General features: G+C 40.4%; 1 protein-coding gene across 1 annotated transcript; it reads right to left on the bottom strand.

Annotated features, from left to right (window-relative positions):
- Positions 1 to 4,625: 4,625 nt before the first annotated feature.
- LOC306900979 (uncharacterized protein) lies at positions 4,626 to 8,589 on the bottom strand. Its single transcript, XM_079468379.1, has 7 exons — positions 7,215 to 8,589; positions 6,958 to 7,022; positions 5,888 to 6,069; positions 5,687 to 5,799; positions 5,508 to 5,569; positions 5,242 to 5,420; positions 4,626 to 5,135 (listed from the first exon to the last, which is right to left on the bottom strand). Exons 1-7 carry the CDS (start codon positions 7,473 to 7,475, stop codon positions 5,044 to 5,046), a joined length of 954 nt encoding a protein of 317 aa, XP_079324505.1. The 5' UTR covers positions 7,476 to 8,589; the 3' UTR covers positions 4,626 to 5,043.
- Between the last annotated feature and the right edge of the window lie 5,193 nt (positions 8,590 to 13,782).

The raw sequence follows: 13,782 nt of genomic DNA, 5'->3' as shown, positions 1-13,782 counted from the left end.
AATGTGATTTGAGCATTCCAGAGTTCAAATGGCCCTAATGCATTGTCATACTGGTGACAGAGAACATTTTTCATGCATTCCATTTGAACTGAACTGGACTGACCGTCTTGGGAGCACTGGTGTTTACTGAAACATGCGGTGATATAACATGAGAAGGGAAGGATGCTGTATCAACAGATCTATGAGATCTACTGCCGGGCAATAGATGGTGCTGTTGTATTTTGTTCAGTCTGGTGTGTAATGCACCCATAGTGTAAATGCTTTGTTCTGTGTCTGTATTGCTTATGTTTAAAAGGTTTCCCGTCAGATTCAATTCTACTTGTAAGCATGCCTGGATAAACTATATTTGCCATCGAGCTCTTTGACAAAATGTAACTCCCATTTCTAAGTCACAAATGTTATAAGTAAATGAATATAATCATTTAGTGTATGATTTGAATATTCAATTATCACATGAAAGTAAAGCCTAAATGTGTGTCAGTTGGCTTAATGCTGAACGTCACGTGAAGAGATAGAAACCCAACCGTCCCAGCAAGCTATAGCCGTCATTTCATCATCTCGCTTAACTAAGGATGAGATATAGTCCGGCTATTAATAACACACTTCTTGACACAATTCTTAAAATGGAGTGCTTGAGCATGCCAGGATTTTTCAGATAAAACTGTCATTTTAATTTGCACTTTATTAAATTTGGGCAAGTAATGGAAAATAGTGTTGTTTTTGAGCGTGATAATTCGGCAAAAGATTATTTGAGGTTTTCAGTAGTTTTAATAAAAAACCAAGGGACCCCCAAAAAAGATTTTACGCTCACACTATGAGACAGCGAAACCTGACTAACCAGAGTCCTGGGGCCTCATGTAGAAAGACTTGCGTTGAATTCATATTATAGCATTGCGTACAGACACAGCTATGAATGTGCGTACGCACAAAAAAAAACAGATGTATGAATCTCTGCGTACGAAGGATCCCACACATATTCTCTTTGTACATCCCAATTAACGTAAAATTGAGCGCACATGCATGAGCACAACGCCCCACCCAGTCTCCTCCCCTAATTAAATCAATTTAAATATGGTAATGAGTCCAATTTGGGAAAAGATAGCAGTAAGAAAATGGCTAAAGCAAGCAGCAAGAAACGAAACTTTACGAAAAGTGAATTGGAGGTGCTACTATCGGACGTAGAAACTAGAAAAAATATTTTATTTGGAACTTTGTCCTCCGGAATTAATAACAAAAGTAAAATGAGTGGGAGAGTTTGGCTGGAGCCGTCAATACGGTGGGATCTGAAAGTCGCACTGTAAATGACCTTAAAAAGAAATGGCTTATATAAAGGTGTACGTTAAACGGAGAAATGCTGCGCACCGACAAAGTGTGGGCAGAACAGGCAGTGGTAAAGGGTTCGATGAACTAACACCCTTTGAGCAGAGAGTTGCCTCAATTATAGGTGACACTTTACTCTCTGAAGTGGTATCTGCTGCTGTGGGAGACTCCGATTTATTAGAGGACTGCCACGAAGGTAACAATTTCTCATTTGTTTTTACTTTGGTACATATTGCGTACTTATTTCATTATCAAATGCATGCAATGTAGTTGACCAAAAGTACACCAGAGATTTTACGTATCCATTGCATTTATGGCAAATGCGTGTGCCCCTTAAAAATGGAAAGGACTGAAATCAAAGTTAACATGTGCCTGTGTTTATTTAGACTCATATGGTGCAACAGCTGAAACATCCACTGGCACGCACTCGGAATCCGCCCCTCCTGAGCAGCCAGCGCCCACTGTGCCCAGCGTTTCCAGTGCTCCCACCAGTGCAATATACCACCAATATACAATAAGATAAAGCATAACATTAAATGCATCACTTACCAAGAATCCACCCATCACGCACCCTGCCAGTTTGGAGCCTCATCCCAACCATGCTGTTTGTAAGGATGTATGAATCATGGGTTGACCCAGGCCACCTTGCCACAATATTTGTTAGGCGCATCACATATTATCTGCACATATATTAATGGAAATGTTTCCGATTCACATATGCAAATTCTTCTTCAGATGGCGCCTTTATAGCAATGTGTGTGCAGTCGATCGCTCCGATTACATTAGGCAAACCGACTATTGCTGCAAATTGCGTTTTAATGTTTGGCTGGTCAACTGCATCATATGGGAACCTTATATACCTGGTAGACATGCGGATGATCCCGTCCCATACCGCTGGCATTGCGCAGCTCAAAGACGACTGGCTTATTCCTGAGCGGTCTGCCAGTTCCCTTTGGAAAGAACAAGTTGCCAGGAAACCAAGTGTTGTCAGCACCTGCAAGGGAACGGGTATTGCGTGGCTCCTCGCTGTCTCTCTCTCTATATTCGGACCCAACTCAGCACAGAGCTCCAAGAGGATAGCCCTTGGAAATCTGAAACGGCTGATAAGCCAGTCATCATCCTGGGCCAGAAAATCATTGTGGTCCCTAAAAACTCGTTCTCTTCGGATTCTGCCATTAGCAATGTCCTCTAATAAGGCCAAAGCTGCCATTGCCATAGACTAAGGGTTGTATCAATTTGCATACCGGCATGCTTTTATATGTTCTTATTTAATTGCATAATTGAAATAATCCCATAAAGCTCGTGTGACAATATATGTCCATTATTTTATAAATTGCTTATTAATAGCAATGCTTCCCACAGGTGGTGGTGCGATAGACTTGTAGAACAAATTATTGTGTAATGTTTACAACTTCACTTCATTGCCTGTAACAGTCGCCAATGGACAAAAACAATGAGAAATGTACGTACGCCAGACATGAAGTTGGCTTGGAGGAACGCACATTCTCGCGTTAATTTCACTGTTAGTACATCTGACCGTGAGCGTGAAAGCTGGCATACGCAAAGTTTTACTTTTATTACTGATATTTAGTGGCAGTTTATTAGGACATTGACAGCTGACTAGTTGGATGGAAACAGTGCTTATTCGCAAATGTTTTATGCGATATTTCCGATTTTGCACAGAGACACACAGCCTTCTCTGCAGCACGAGCACTGCAGGTGCACACAGACTGTTTCAAGGTTGGTAAGCGATCAAGTTTATTGAAGCAATGTGTATTTTCGTGTTAATATTTTTGATAGAAGTAGGCCTGTTTTTGAGTTTTTGATTTTCAAATAAAAAAAAGTTTTTCGCTTAACTATATTTGTTTTCATAACCAAATTATTTTTGATTTATTACAGATGTGTGTCCTCAATACACAGCTTTTATGGCATTGTTTCTGCCTTTTGTACACACCGAGCGCTTACGGGACTGATCCCCTGTTGTTACTAGGTCCCTTTTCTGGAATGTTTTTCCGGATCTATCCGGGATGTGTTTGCGTTCACTGTGTGAATGGGGTTTTATAGTCACTGGTTCATTATCGTTTTTTGGCCCGTCAACGCAGAGATTGTTGATATATCTCATCATGTTCAATGTAAAATTTCTAATTTTATATTGCTAGTTCAGGGAGGCTTACGGCTAAAAGTTGCAGGTCAGCACAACAATTATTACTTCAAATCTTTTTTATTGATCATAAATAAACCGTGTGCGATTTTGTAACAAATAAAAATTTAACACAAACATTTACATTTACATTTAGTCATTCAGCAGATGCTTTTATCCAAAGCAACTTACAAAGAGTTCAGGGAGCAATAAGCGATATGTCATAAAAGAGCAATAGTACAATAGGTGCTGATACAGAGAAACTAGTTTCAACAAAAGCCAGACCACTACCTGCTGAGAGAAGAGGGTTAGTGTTTTTTTTTCATTTGTCTGTCAAGTATTCACAGAAGTGATGGTTTTAAGTAGGTTGTGAGAGATGCGGTTGACCGGACCGCATTAGGGTGAATGTTCCACCAGGAAGGAGTTGTGAAGGAGAATGAGCAGGAAAGAGATTTAGTGCCTTTATGAGAAGACATTAGAAGACGCTGCTCGTTTGCTGAACACAGTAACAGTAAGTGTGCGTGCGTGTGTGTGCGTATGTGCGTGCGTGTGTAGTCGCTCATGGACATCATGTAGGTGTTCAATTAAGCCCATTGGCTTTCAATTGGTTGTGAGCTGTGAAGAATGTGGGTTATGGAAGCTCCAGAATACTGTGTATTTTGACTGGTTGTGTCCTGTTAAGGATTGGACAATGATCCCTAGACACTAAGCTGGGCAGAGATCAATAGAGCACTAATTGACTAATTATTCAAGAATTTTCATTTCAGGGCATCCCTAGTATCTGCTTTGTTACACAAGGAGATGTTCTACTTAGAATGCCTTAGATCTCAAAGCTGAGGAAAATCAATGTCTATACAGATTGATATATAGCTACAGCTTTCCTGTATCTCAGGGGTAAGAGCATTGTGTTAACAGCACAAGGTTGTGTGTTGGATCTCAGGGGATTGCAGATACCTGTGTATAAATGTATAGGATAATGCAATGTACACTCTGGATAAAAGCATCTGCCAAATGACTAAATGTAAATATATAAATGTTTGTAATTTTTTTTCTCACTGAAATTGGAATATTAATGTAAAAAAAATACCTAGGTTTGCTAACTGTCTTTAATGTAATACATTAGCCCCTCCTTAAAAACTGAGCATTCAAGAAACACAACTGTTTTAAAAAAAATGTATTGATGTGGAATTTTTCACGATACATAGTTTCAGAGCAGGTTTACATGAAATGAAACTGTAGTGTCATAAGAGTCTACATGAAGCCCTTTCAGTTAACAACATCATTGAAAGCCTTTGAGCCTCCAGTGAGCCGTCAAAGGAGAGGTCAGTTCTACACAGCACAACATAATGCCATTATTTTCTTAGTTGACTATATCAATATATTACATTACATGTGGGAGTAATAAAATAATATTAATCATGAACAATAAAGTTTTGCTAGATTAAAACGTGTATTTGACAAATTGTGTAGAGATGGGTGGCCCAGCCTTTTCCCCAACTTTAATGATCCAAGAGGCAGAAGAGATTAAAATATTAATTAAATAAAAGTATGTACAAATATTTAAGCTACATGTCAGAATATAATCAGTCAAACCGTGTGACCAGAAGTGACACAGCAACTAGGACTGAAGCCATCAGCACGCTGATGTGACTGCTCACTTCAGCTGAGGAGTACGCTGCGTTACGAAGAAAAGAAAATCAATGAATGTAATATTTATTTATGAAGCACCCTTACATGAGAACAGGCATTGAAGGATAGCTGAGTAACAGTGGGTCACGTACCTGTTCCATTTACTGTGATGGCATGAGTGAAGATTTTGAAGGGCAGCGAGCTGCTGTTGGCTGCTTGGACTATAGTGTTCACTATCTGGGTGTCATTGGGTAAAGGGCTGTTTGTTGCAAAAGTAAGATCCATGAAGTTTTGTATTGTGGCCCTGCTGATGGATTCTGTGCTCACATCTCTGTGGATGTGAAATGAGATTCGGTAATCAACATGAACCTTTCAAGAGTCAAAGCAATTTTTGAAAACTGAAACTCCAACTGCATACCTGAAGTTTGTTATAGATAGACAATTGAACGTTGGATAATCAAAGTTGAAAAATGTTTCAAGCTACAGAATGGAAAAAAGAGTATTGTCATTTACAGCACATAACCAAGACTTTCAGGAGAAAATGTTGACGTTTTTATATAAAATACTTTGAAGTGAAGTGAATTGGAGATCACACACCCCTGTTTTAATCATTGATGCCCTGTTGATGTATGCACGCGAACTTGAATTTGATAAAGCAGCCACAAAAATGCCATCGGTCAAGATGCTCACTGGAATTGTCTGTGGACTTCCTAACAAACAAACAAAAATGTATCATAAATTGGTCAGAATTTTCAGTGTTCACATAATCTAGAATGTCAGGTGTGATTTTCAGCTCACTGATAACAGAAACTGATGCAACATTAATGTTGAAGTTTATTCCTGAGGCTGGATTTGAGGCTGCGTCTTTTAGTGTTGTTGCAATCTCAGTGATGGTTGGGAGCGGACTAATAGAGGATCCACTAAACACTATCTCGAGCTCCACCTTTACATCGGCTGCTGCCCGGGTTACACCAGCGCGACTGAAACAAAACACAAACATGTGTGTTATAGTTTAAAATCGCTTGCAGGGGTGTCCAAACTCGCTACAGGATGGCCACTGTCCAGTAGAGTTTAGCTCGGACATAGCTCAACACCCCTGTCTAGAAGTTTCCAGTCTGCCTTATTTATTATGTTCATGTGTGTTTTATAAGAGTTGGAGCTAAATTCTGCAGGACACCGACCCTCCAGGTGCAGGACTGTCATGATTCTGCCTAATCTTGTCTTGGTTTTCTGGTATAGGGGCAGAATCATGACAGACCCACGTGTTTTATGTGGAGAGAAACATATTATTGTCAATCAGGACATAATATGTGTTCTCTCCAGTCTCGTCATTGGCCCCGCCCCTCTCGTTCCTAGTACTGCTTTCCTCCTGTGCCTCATTACCCACACCTGCCCATTGTTATCTCCTTTGTTAGTCTCCCTATTTAATGCCCTCTTGTCTATTGTCTTGTGCTGGTTCGTTGTACGTGTGCCTTGGATGTACTGTATGCTGTGCTTGTTTCCTGCCATGTCCCCTAGTTCTCTGGTCTTGTTCGTAGTGTATGTATGGTTTCAAAGTACCTTGTTTTAGTCCTAGTTGTTTACGTTTGCCCCCCTTGTGGGATGAGTTTGTTTTCAGTTTTTTGTATCCAGTCTAGTCAGTGTTTTCCCATTGTGGATGTTTGTTCTTGTTATTTATTAAAGTATATCTGTTAACCCCTTCATCCCCGTTTCGCTGCCTGCAATTGGGTTCTCCTTCAGTTCCATAACACAGGACTGGACACCCCTGACTTCAAGGATACACTTTACACCTACACTCAGTTCTTGGGGGGCGGTAGCTCTGCACATTTTAGTCTCCAACCTCAATCAAACACACCAAATTCACATACCGGAAAGCAAGCACTTCAGTCCTGAGGAAACGGGCTCCAAACTTCTTCATATAGATGAAATCACACTGTGAAATAGTTTTGGAAATGTTAATTACAAGAGTTACACTTTGTGTCATGCTAGACAGCACACATGACATTGTCTTTTCTTTTTTTCCTTTATAATTATTATCTTACCAAAAACAAGTAACAATTATTGTAAGGATGTTTATTTTGAAGTCTTACAAAAACAATCCAATCTCATGGTGGTTATAACTTACCCCCTTCTTGACCTTTGCTGATAGAATCTTAAATTGTTCACTTTGCTGGTTTTCGAGCTCTGGAACAAACATCTGTTGGATGACAAACTCCACGGCTACTTTTGGAGGAGCAGGTGTTGGAACGAGTGTTATGGTTGTTGTGGTTGTTGTACGTGGGGTGGTGGTTGTTTTTAGAGCACTAGTGGATGGAAGCTGTATTTTAGGTGAAGAAGGAGTTGTTGCTGTTGTTGACAACAGTTGAGATGTAGATTGTGATAACATTGTAGGTGAGGTTGTTCCTGTAATTTCTTTGATTGTAGCTGTAGATTGTGTCGTCGCTGTTGCATTGCTTGAATTTTGAGCTGTAGATTGTGCCGTCACTGTTGCATTGCTTGAATTTTGAGCTGTAGACTGTGCCGTCACTGTTGCATTGCTTGAATTTTGAGCTGTAGACTGTGTCGTCACTGTTGCATTGCTTGAATTTTGAGCTGTAGATTGTGCCGTCACTGTTGCATTGCTTGAATTTTGAGCTGTAGACTGTGCCGTCACTGTCGCTGTTGCATTGCTTGAATTTTGAGCTGCAGATTGTGCCGTCACTGTTGCATTGCTTGAATTTTGAGCTGTAGACTGTGCCGTCACTGTTGCATTGCTTGAATTTTGAGCTGTAGACTGTGCCGTCACTGTTGCATTGCTTGAATTTTGAGCTGTAGACTGTGCCGTCACTGTTGCATTGCTTGAATTTTGAGCTGTAGACTGTGCCGTCACTGTTGCATTGCTTGAATTTTGAGCTGTAGACTGTGCCGTCACTGTTGCATTGCTTGAATTTTGAGCTGTAGACTGTGCCGTCACTGTTGCATTGCTTGAATTTTGAGCTGTAGACTGTGCCGTCACTGTTGCATTGCTTGAATTTTGAGCTGTAGACTGTGCCGTCACTGTCGCTGTTGCATTGCTTGAATTTTGAGCTGCAGATTGTGCCGTCACTGTTGCATTGCTTGAATTTTGAGCTGCAGATTGTGCCGTCACTGTTGCATTGCTTGAATTTTGAGCTGCAGATTGTGCCGTCACTGTTGCATTGCTTGAATTTTGAGCTGTAGACTGTGCCGTCACTGTTGCATTGCTTGAATTTTGAGCTGTAGACTGTGCCGTCACTGTTGCATTGCTTGAATTTTGAGCTGTAGACTGTGCCGTCACTGTTGCATTGCTTGAATTTTGAGCTGTAGACTGTGCCGTCACTGTTGCATTGCTTGAATTTTGAGCTGTAGACTGTGCCGTCACTGTTGCATTGCTTGAATTTTGAGCTGTAGACTGTGCCGTCACTGTTGCATTGCTTGAATTTTGAGCTGTAGACTGTGCCGTCACTGTTGCATTGCTTGAATTTTGAGCTGTAGACTGTGCCGTCACTGTTGCATTGCTTGAATTTTGAGCTGTAGACTGTACCGTCACTGTTGCATTGCTTGAATTTTGAGCTGTAGATTGTGCCGTCACTGTTGCATTGCTTGAATTTTGAGCTGTAGACTGTGCCGTCACTGTTGCATTGCTGGAATTTTGAGCTGTAGACTGTGCCGTCACTGTCGCTGTTGCATTGCTTGAATTTTGAGCTGTAGACTGTGCCGTCACTGTCGCTGTTGCATTGCTTGAATTTTGAGCTGTAGATTGTGCCGTCATTGTTGCATTGCTTGAATTTTGAGCTGTAGACTGTGCCGTCACTGTTGCATTGCTTGAATTTTGAGCTGTAGACTGTGCCGTCACTGTCGCTGTTGCATTGCTTGAATTTTGAGCTGTAGACTGTGCCGTCACTGTCGCTGGTGCATTACTTGAATTTTGAGCTGTAGATTGTGCCGTCACTGTTGCATTGCTTGAATTTTGAGCTGTAGACTGTGCCGTCACTGTCGCTGTTGCATTGCTTGAATTTTGAGCTGTAGATTGTGCCGTCACTGTTGCATTGCTTGAATTTTGAGCTGTAGATTGTGCCGTCACTGTTGCATTGCTTGAATTTTGAGCTGTAGACTGTGCCGTCACTGTCGCTGGTGCATTGCTTGAATTTTGAGCTGTAGATTGTGCCGTCACTGTTGCATTGCTTGAATTTTGAGCTGTAGACTGTGCCGTCACTGTCGCTGTTGCATTGCTTGAATTTTGAGCTGTAGACTGTGCCGTCGCTGTTGCATTGCTTGAATTTTGAGCTGTAGACTGTGCCGTCACTGTTACATTGCTTGAATTTTGAGCTGTAGACTGTGCCGTCACTGTCACTGTTGCATTGCTTGAATTTTGAGCTGTAGACTGTGCCGTCACTGTCGCTGTTGCATTGCTTGAATTTTGAGCTGTAGACTGTGCCGTCACTGTGGCATTGCTTGAATTTTGAGCTGTAGACTGTGCCGTCACTGTCGCTGTTGCATTGCTTGAATTTTGAGCTGTAGACTGTGCCGTCACTGTGGCATTGCTTGAATTTTGAGCTGTAGACTGTGCCGTCACTGTCGCTGTTGCATTGCTTGAATTTTGAGCTGTAGACTGTGCCGTCACTGTTGCATTGCTTGAATTTTGAGATGTAGATTGTGCCGTCACTGTATTTAAATAAAATCGCAAGTTTTGAATGTTGATTTAGGCAAATATTTGTGTAGAATAAATATAATTTTCTAACAAAGTTACATTTGAGTAGTGGTAAGGCAACAAAAGCCTTTAAAACTTTCAAGTTATTAGGAGAGCCATTACAATCCAATGTTGTTTGAAAAGCAAACATTAGTAATAAAGATATTTTGTGCATTTAAATATCAATAGCTAAAAGGAAAAAGAATACACAAAAAATGAACTCACTGACCTGCTAAAATAGCCAATGTTATTATAAATCCTGTGCTTTGCATCTTTGTAGATTTCCAATAAACCCCTATAACAGAAATAAACAGAATTGATGAGTCATCTTTGGCATTGAAAGTGATACAAAAAGATATTTGCAGGGCTTCAGCACACCCAAGTGACACCAAAAGAATACCAAAAGAAAATGTGCACCCCTTTTCATCTTATTTATGTCCTTGAGAAACAGTTGAAATCCTTTGAGTTTTATTCTTGTGGGAGATTTGAAGTTGGTGTTTTTCATGTTAAAAAATAGACTGAGAGAAACCGGAATCACAGCCAAATGAAATTGAATGATGAATCCACTGAAGCTTTTGTCTGGTGGATGATGATGGGTGAAAAGGTAAAAGACAAGACTCCATCTTGCAAATCTGATCTCTCAACCGCTATTGGAATAAGCTGATGGCAGCACGTTGATGTTGTTATTCGTTTATTGAATATTGTTTCATTTCATTTGTTTCATGTGCAAAGAAAGCAGGCTATCAAAGATGAGCACCAAATAAGTCATGTTTTTTTTCCCCCTCTACTTCATTTATGGAAGTTAGTAATTGTAGTGAGGTAGGCGGGACGAGAACCGGTCTCGTATCACGGAGGAGATCGGGAGCATAAGAGGACGATCGACCGGACCATCACTGAGAGAGGACCAGGCCTGGCTTTTAGTTATGGTTTTTGTGTGTCGCCCGTGAGGGGGCTGCCGGCTGTCTATTTACGTTTAGATTTATTAATTAAAAGTGTTTTATGTTCGTCGGTTCCCGCCTCCTTCCTTCCTTTTATTGCACTTTGTTAGAGTAATCAAGCCCTTAATGTTTAACTCTACACCATAAAATCCATTTGTGACTCCATAACACAAATAGAAATTATTCAACTTTGAGTTTTTAATTCTTTAGTCTATTTAAGATCAGTTTATTATGTCAAGTTTAGTTTATATCTTGTATTAATTGATGTAGCTCTGTGTCCTGGAGGAAAGTCTTCTTATTTCAAGCCGTATATGACTGAAATGACATTAAAGCCACTCTGTCTCTGAATCTCAGTCTTATAAAAAACACAAAAACAATGGGTTGACAAACCAGCGGCTTAAAACCAATGAATGTAAAGAAGGTGTGTTGTGTCATATCAGTTGGGCTCCACACAATATAAAGTATAATAAACTCACCCAGTGGGATGAAGGATGCTGGAGATGTTCTGTGAGTACAGTCAGTCAAGTCTTGCTCTTATCAACTGGGTGGATTTTATTAGATCGGTTCATTTATTTGCTTCATGTGACGTATACAAATGCACATTGTTATCATTTCTAAGTGCTGGTACTGGTAAAAAGATTCCTGTCAGAAACCAAGTGGACATGCCTACTTTCACAACACTGCATTCCTCCTTAGACATGCAGTTGGATCAGAGAAGATCTGAAAGTTAGGTGTGTACAACTCCTGGAAATAGTGTAACTGTCACACGTTTGAGGATGTTCTATACAAAACACGGACTGAATGAAACTAGCATCAAACGTATTAAATTGTGAATTTTTTTCAAATCAAGCGGAGGAATAAATGGGAACAAAGTTTTTTCAATTGCACTATCAATTTCTGGCCGTGTTGTGGTGTTATGGCTTCCCTGAACCTTAAACTCCCTAAACACGGACTTCCTCACCCACCTTATTTTCTGTTCTATTGATGCAGCTTGTACAGATTCCAAGCAGAGCGCTGACTGCTGATCCCTGTGAGCCTTCACCTGACAGACAACGTCATATCATTAAACGTCTGGTGAGATGAAGCAGTCATCTAATAAATGTGTTTCGTTACAACGCCACCAGATGATGCACATTCATCATGGAAGAAATATTACCATCTTCTCTGAATGACGGTTTCTCATAAGCTCACTGTCATCTCTTGTTTTTGACACGGAGGCTATAGGACAAGTTATAAAGTTATGTTTTGTAAAGAAAATTATATTCTTACTTTAAATTACAGTGCGTGAAGAAGAGGAATGCTTTAGCTAGACAACAGATCAAATATTTGAGACTAATAATAATTGCATCTGATGTTGACATGATGAGTGTTTCCCCAGCAGGGTTGTTTCCTAGTTCCTTGATCTGTTAAACATTTTCTTCCTTTCAGAACATGAACTGTAATGACACATTGACTTCATTTCTTGTTGAAATCTGTGTTAGAAAACAAGTTTGGACTTTGTGAAACCCTAACAAAATAAATATGCTCAAGCTTAGTTCAAGTAGACTGCAAAGTATCAGTGTACTTGTAGCGTACTTGACAGTGTACTATTTGGTTACTAATTGTACTAAATTGGCCCACTTTTGAGCTTAATAAGGTTTACTTCAATGTAAAATTACTAATTTAAATCTAAATCAGTAACAATCAAAGATATATTTCGTCGACACTTCAATGATCAGTATGTATAACTTTTTATTTACTCTAAACTATTCCCCTTAAAGCTGAACTTGTTACTCTATAAATGTGAACGTATGTTTATAAGACAGTGTGTCAAACTATGTCAATAAGTATATAATAGACTAGTCTATCAAAAGAGTAAATACAACTACATGTCAAGGACACTTAAAATATTTCAGATGTCCATCTAAAGACTTGAGTACAAGTATATAGCAAATACAAGACGACACTTAAGTACACCTAAATGAACTATACTAATAGCACATTTGTTAATGTAAATAAGGTATGTGTGTAACCGTATATGCTGTACGCATATGGCCTTCCTCTAGTGCAGTGGTTGGCATGGCCCTAGCAACGCCAAGGTCATGGGTTCGAGCCCAGTGATTGCACATAGTTACAACCTGGTCTGATAGGAAATACGTACACTTTTTGGAGCGTCACAAAATACGTACCATCAGGTATAGTGCTACAGTTTTGAGACCCAAAAGTCCACTGAAGGCACTAAAGAGAGGAACTGAATGCGTGTCAATGTCATAATGTGCCTCTGTACGATTTTATAAATACTTGTGCCGTGTACTTTAATCGATTTTTTAGAGCTTTGTAATCGCACCCCTAAAACTACCCGCTTCCCATCAACATAAATACGCAACAAGGAAATAGAAGTCAGACCTAGGTATTTCTTGTACACAATACCCATAAACAGTATACAAACAATATAAAACAGGTCACGGATGATCGCACTCCTGGAATGCCACCAGTCGGGTTTAATTCAAGTTCATCACACACTAACAATCAGAGCGGGACAGCCGATGGCGTTTCAGAAGGTAAGCTAGCAAACAGCATCTGCCAGATGTCTTGCAGGTGAAAATGCAGATATCAAATAGACGTCTGCCAGATGTAAGTGTGCTGTCAGGGAGGACACACGACAGCCAATGCCACTTCTTATCGACACTGATGTACGGTTCACACTCCGCTGTGTTGTTCTGCTCTCCGTTGGTACATTAAACTGACCTGACACGGTAAATGTGTATCAAGTCAACGCTAATTTGAGCAAATCTCTAGTTCCCTTTCTGTCGTCTCTCGACGTTGTGTCGAAGCCGACAGATGGGGTTCGCCCTTGAGAACCAATCATCTCTGACTGTTTTGAAAAGGCCAATGAAATTGGCGAATGAAATTTGCATGCCGGGCTCCGCCCCCAGATATCCGGGTATAAAACGGGAGCCGGCGTGCTCATTCATTCACCTTTTTTTCTTCGGAGCCTTTGCTCGTATGACTGACAGAGCTGAATTCTTGACGTGGTGCAACGGATTGTCCCTTCCAAGCGATCATCCCCCCGGTGTTTCAGCAGTTCC

The sequence above is a fragment of the Barbatula barbatula genome (assembly GCF_947034865.1).
Source record: "Barbatula barbatula genome assembly, chromosome: 1".
Lineage (NCBI taxonomy): Eukaryota > Metazoa > Chordata > Actinopteri > Cypriniformes > Nemacheilidae > Barbatula > Barbatula barbatula.
Note: the sequence above shows the minus strand (reverse complement) of the source record. Positions and strands in the feature narration are given on the sequence as shown.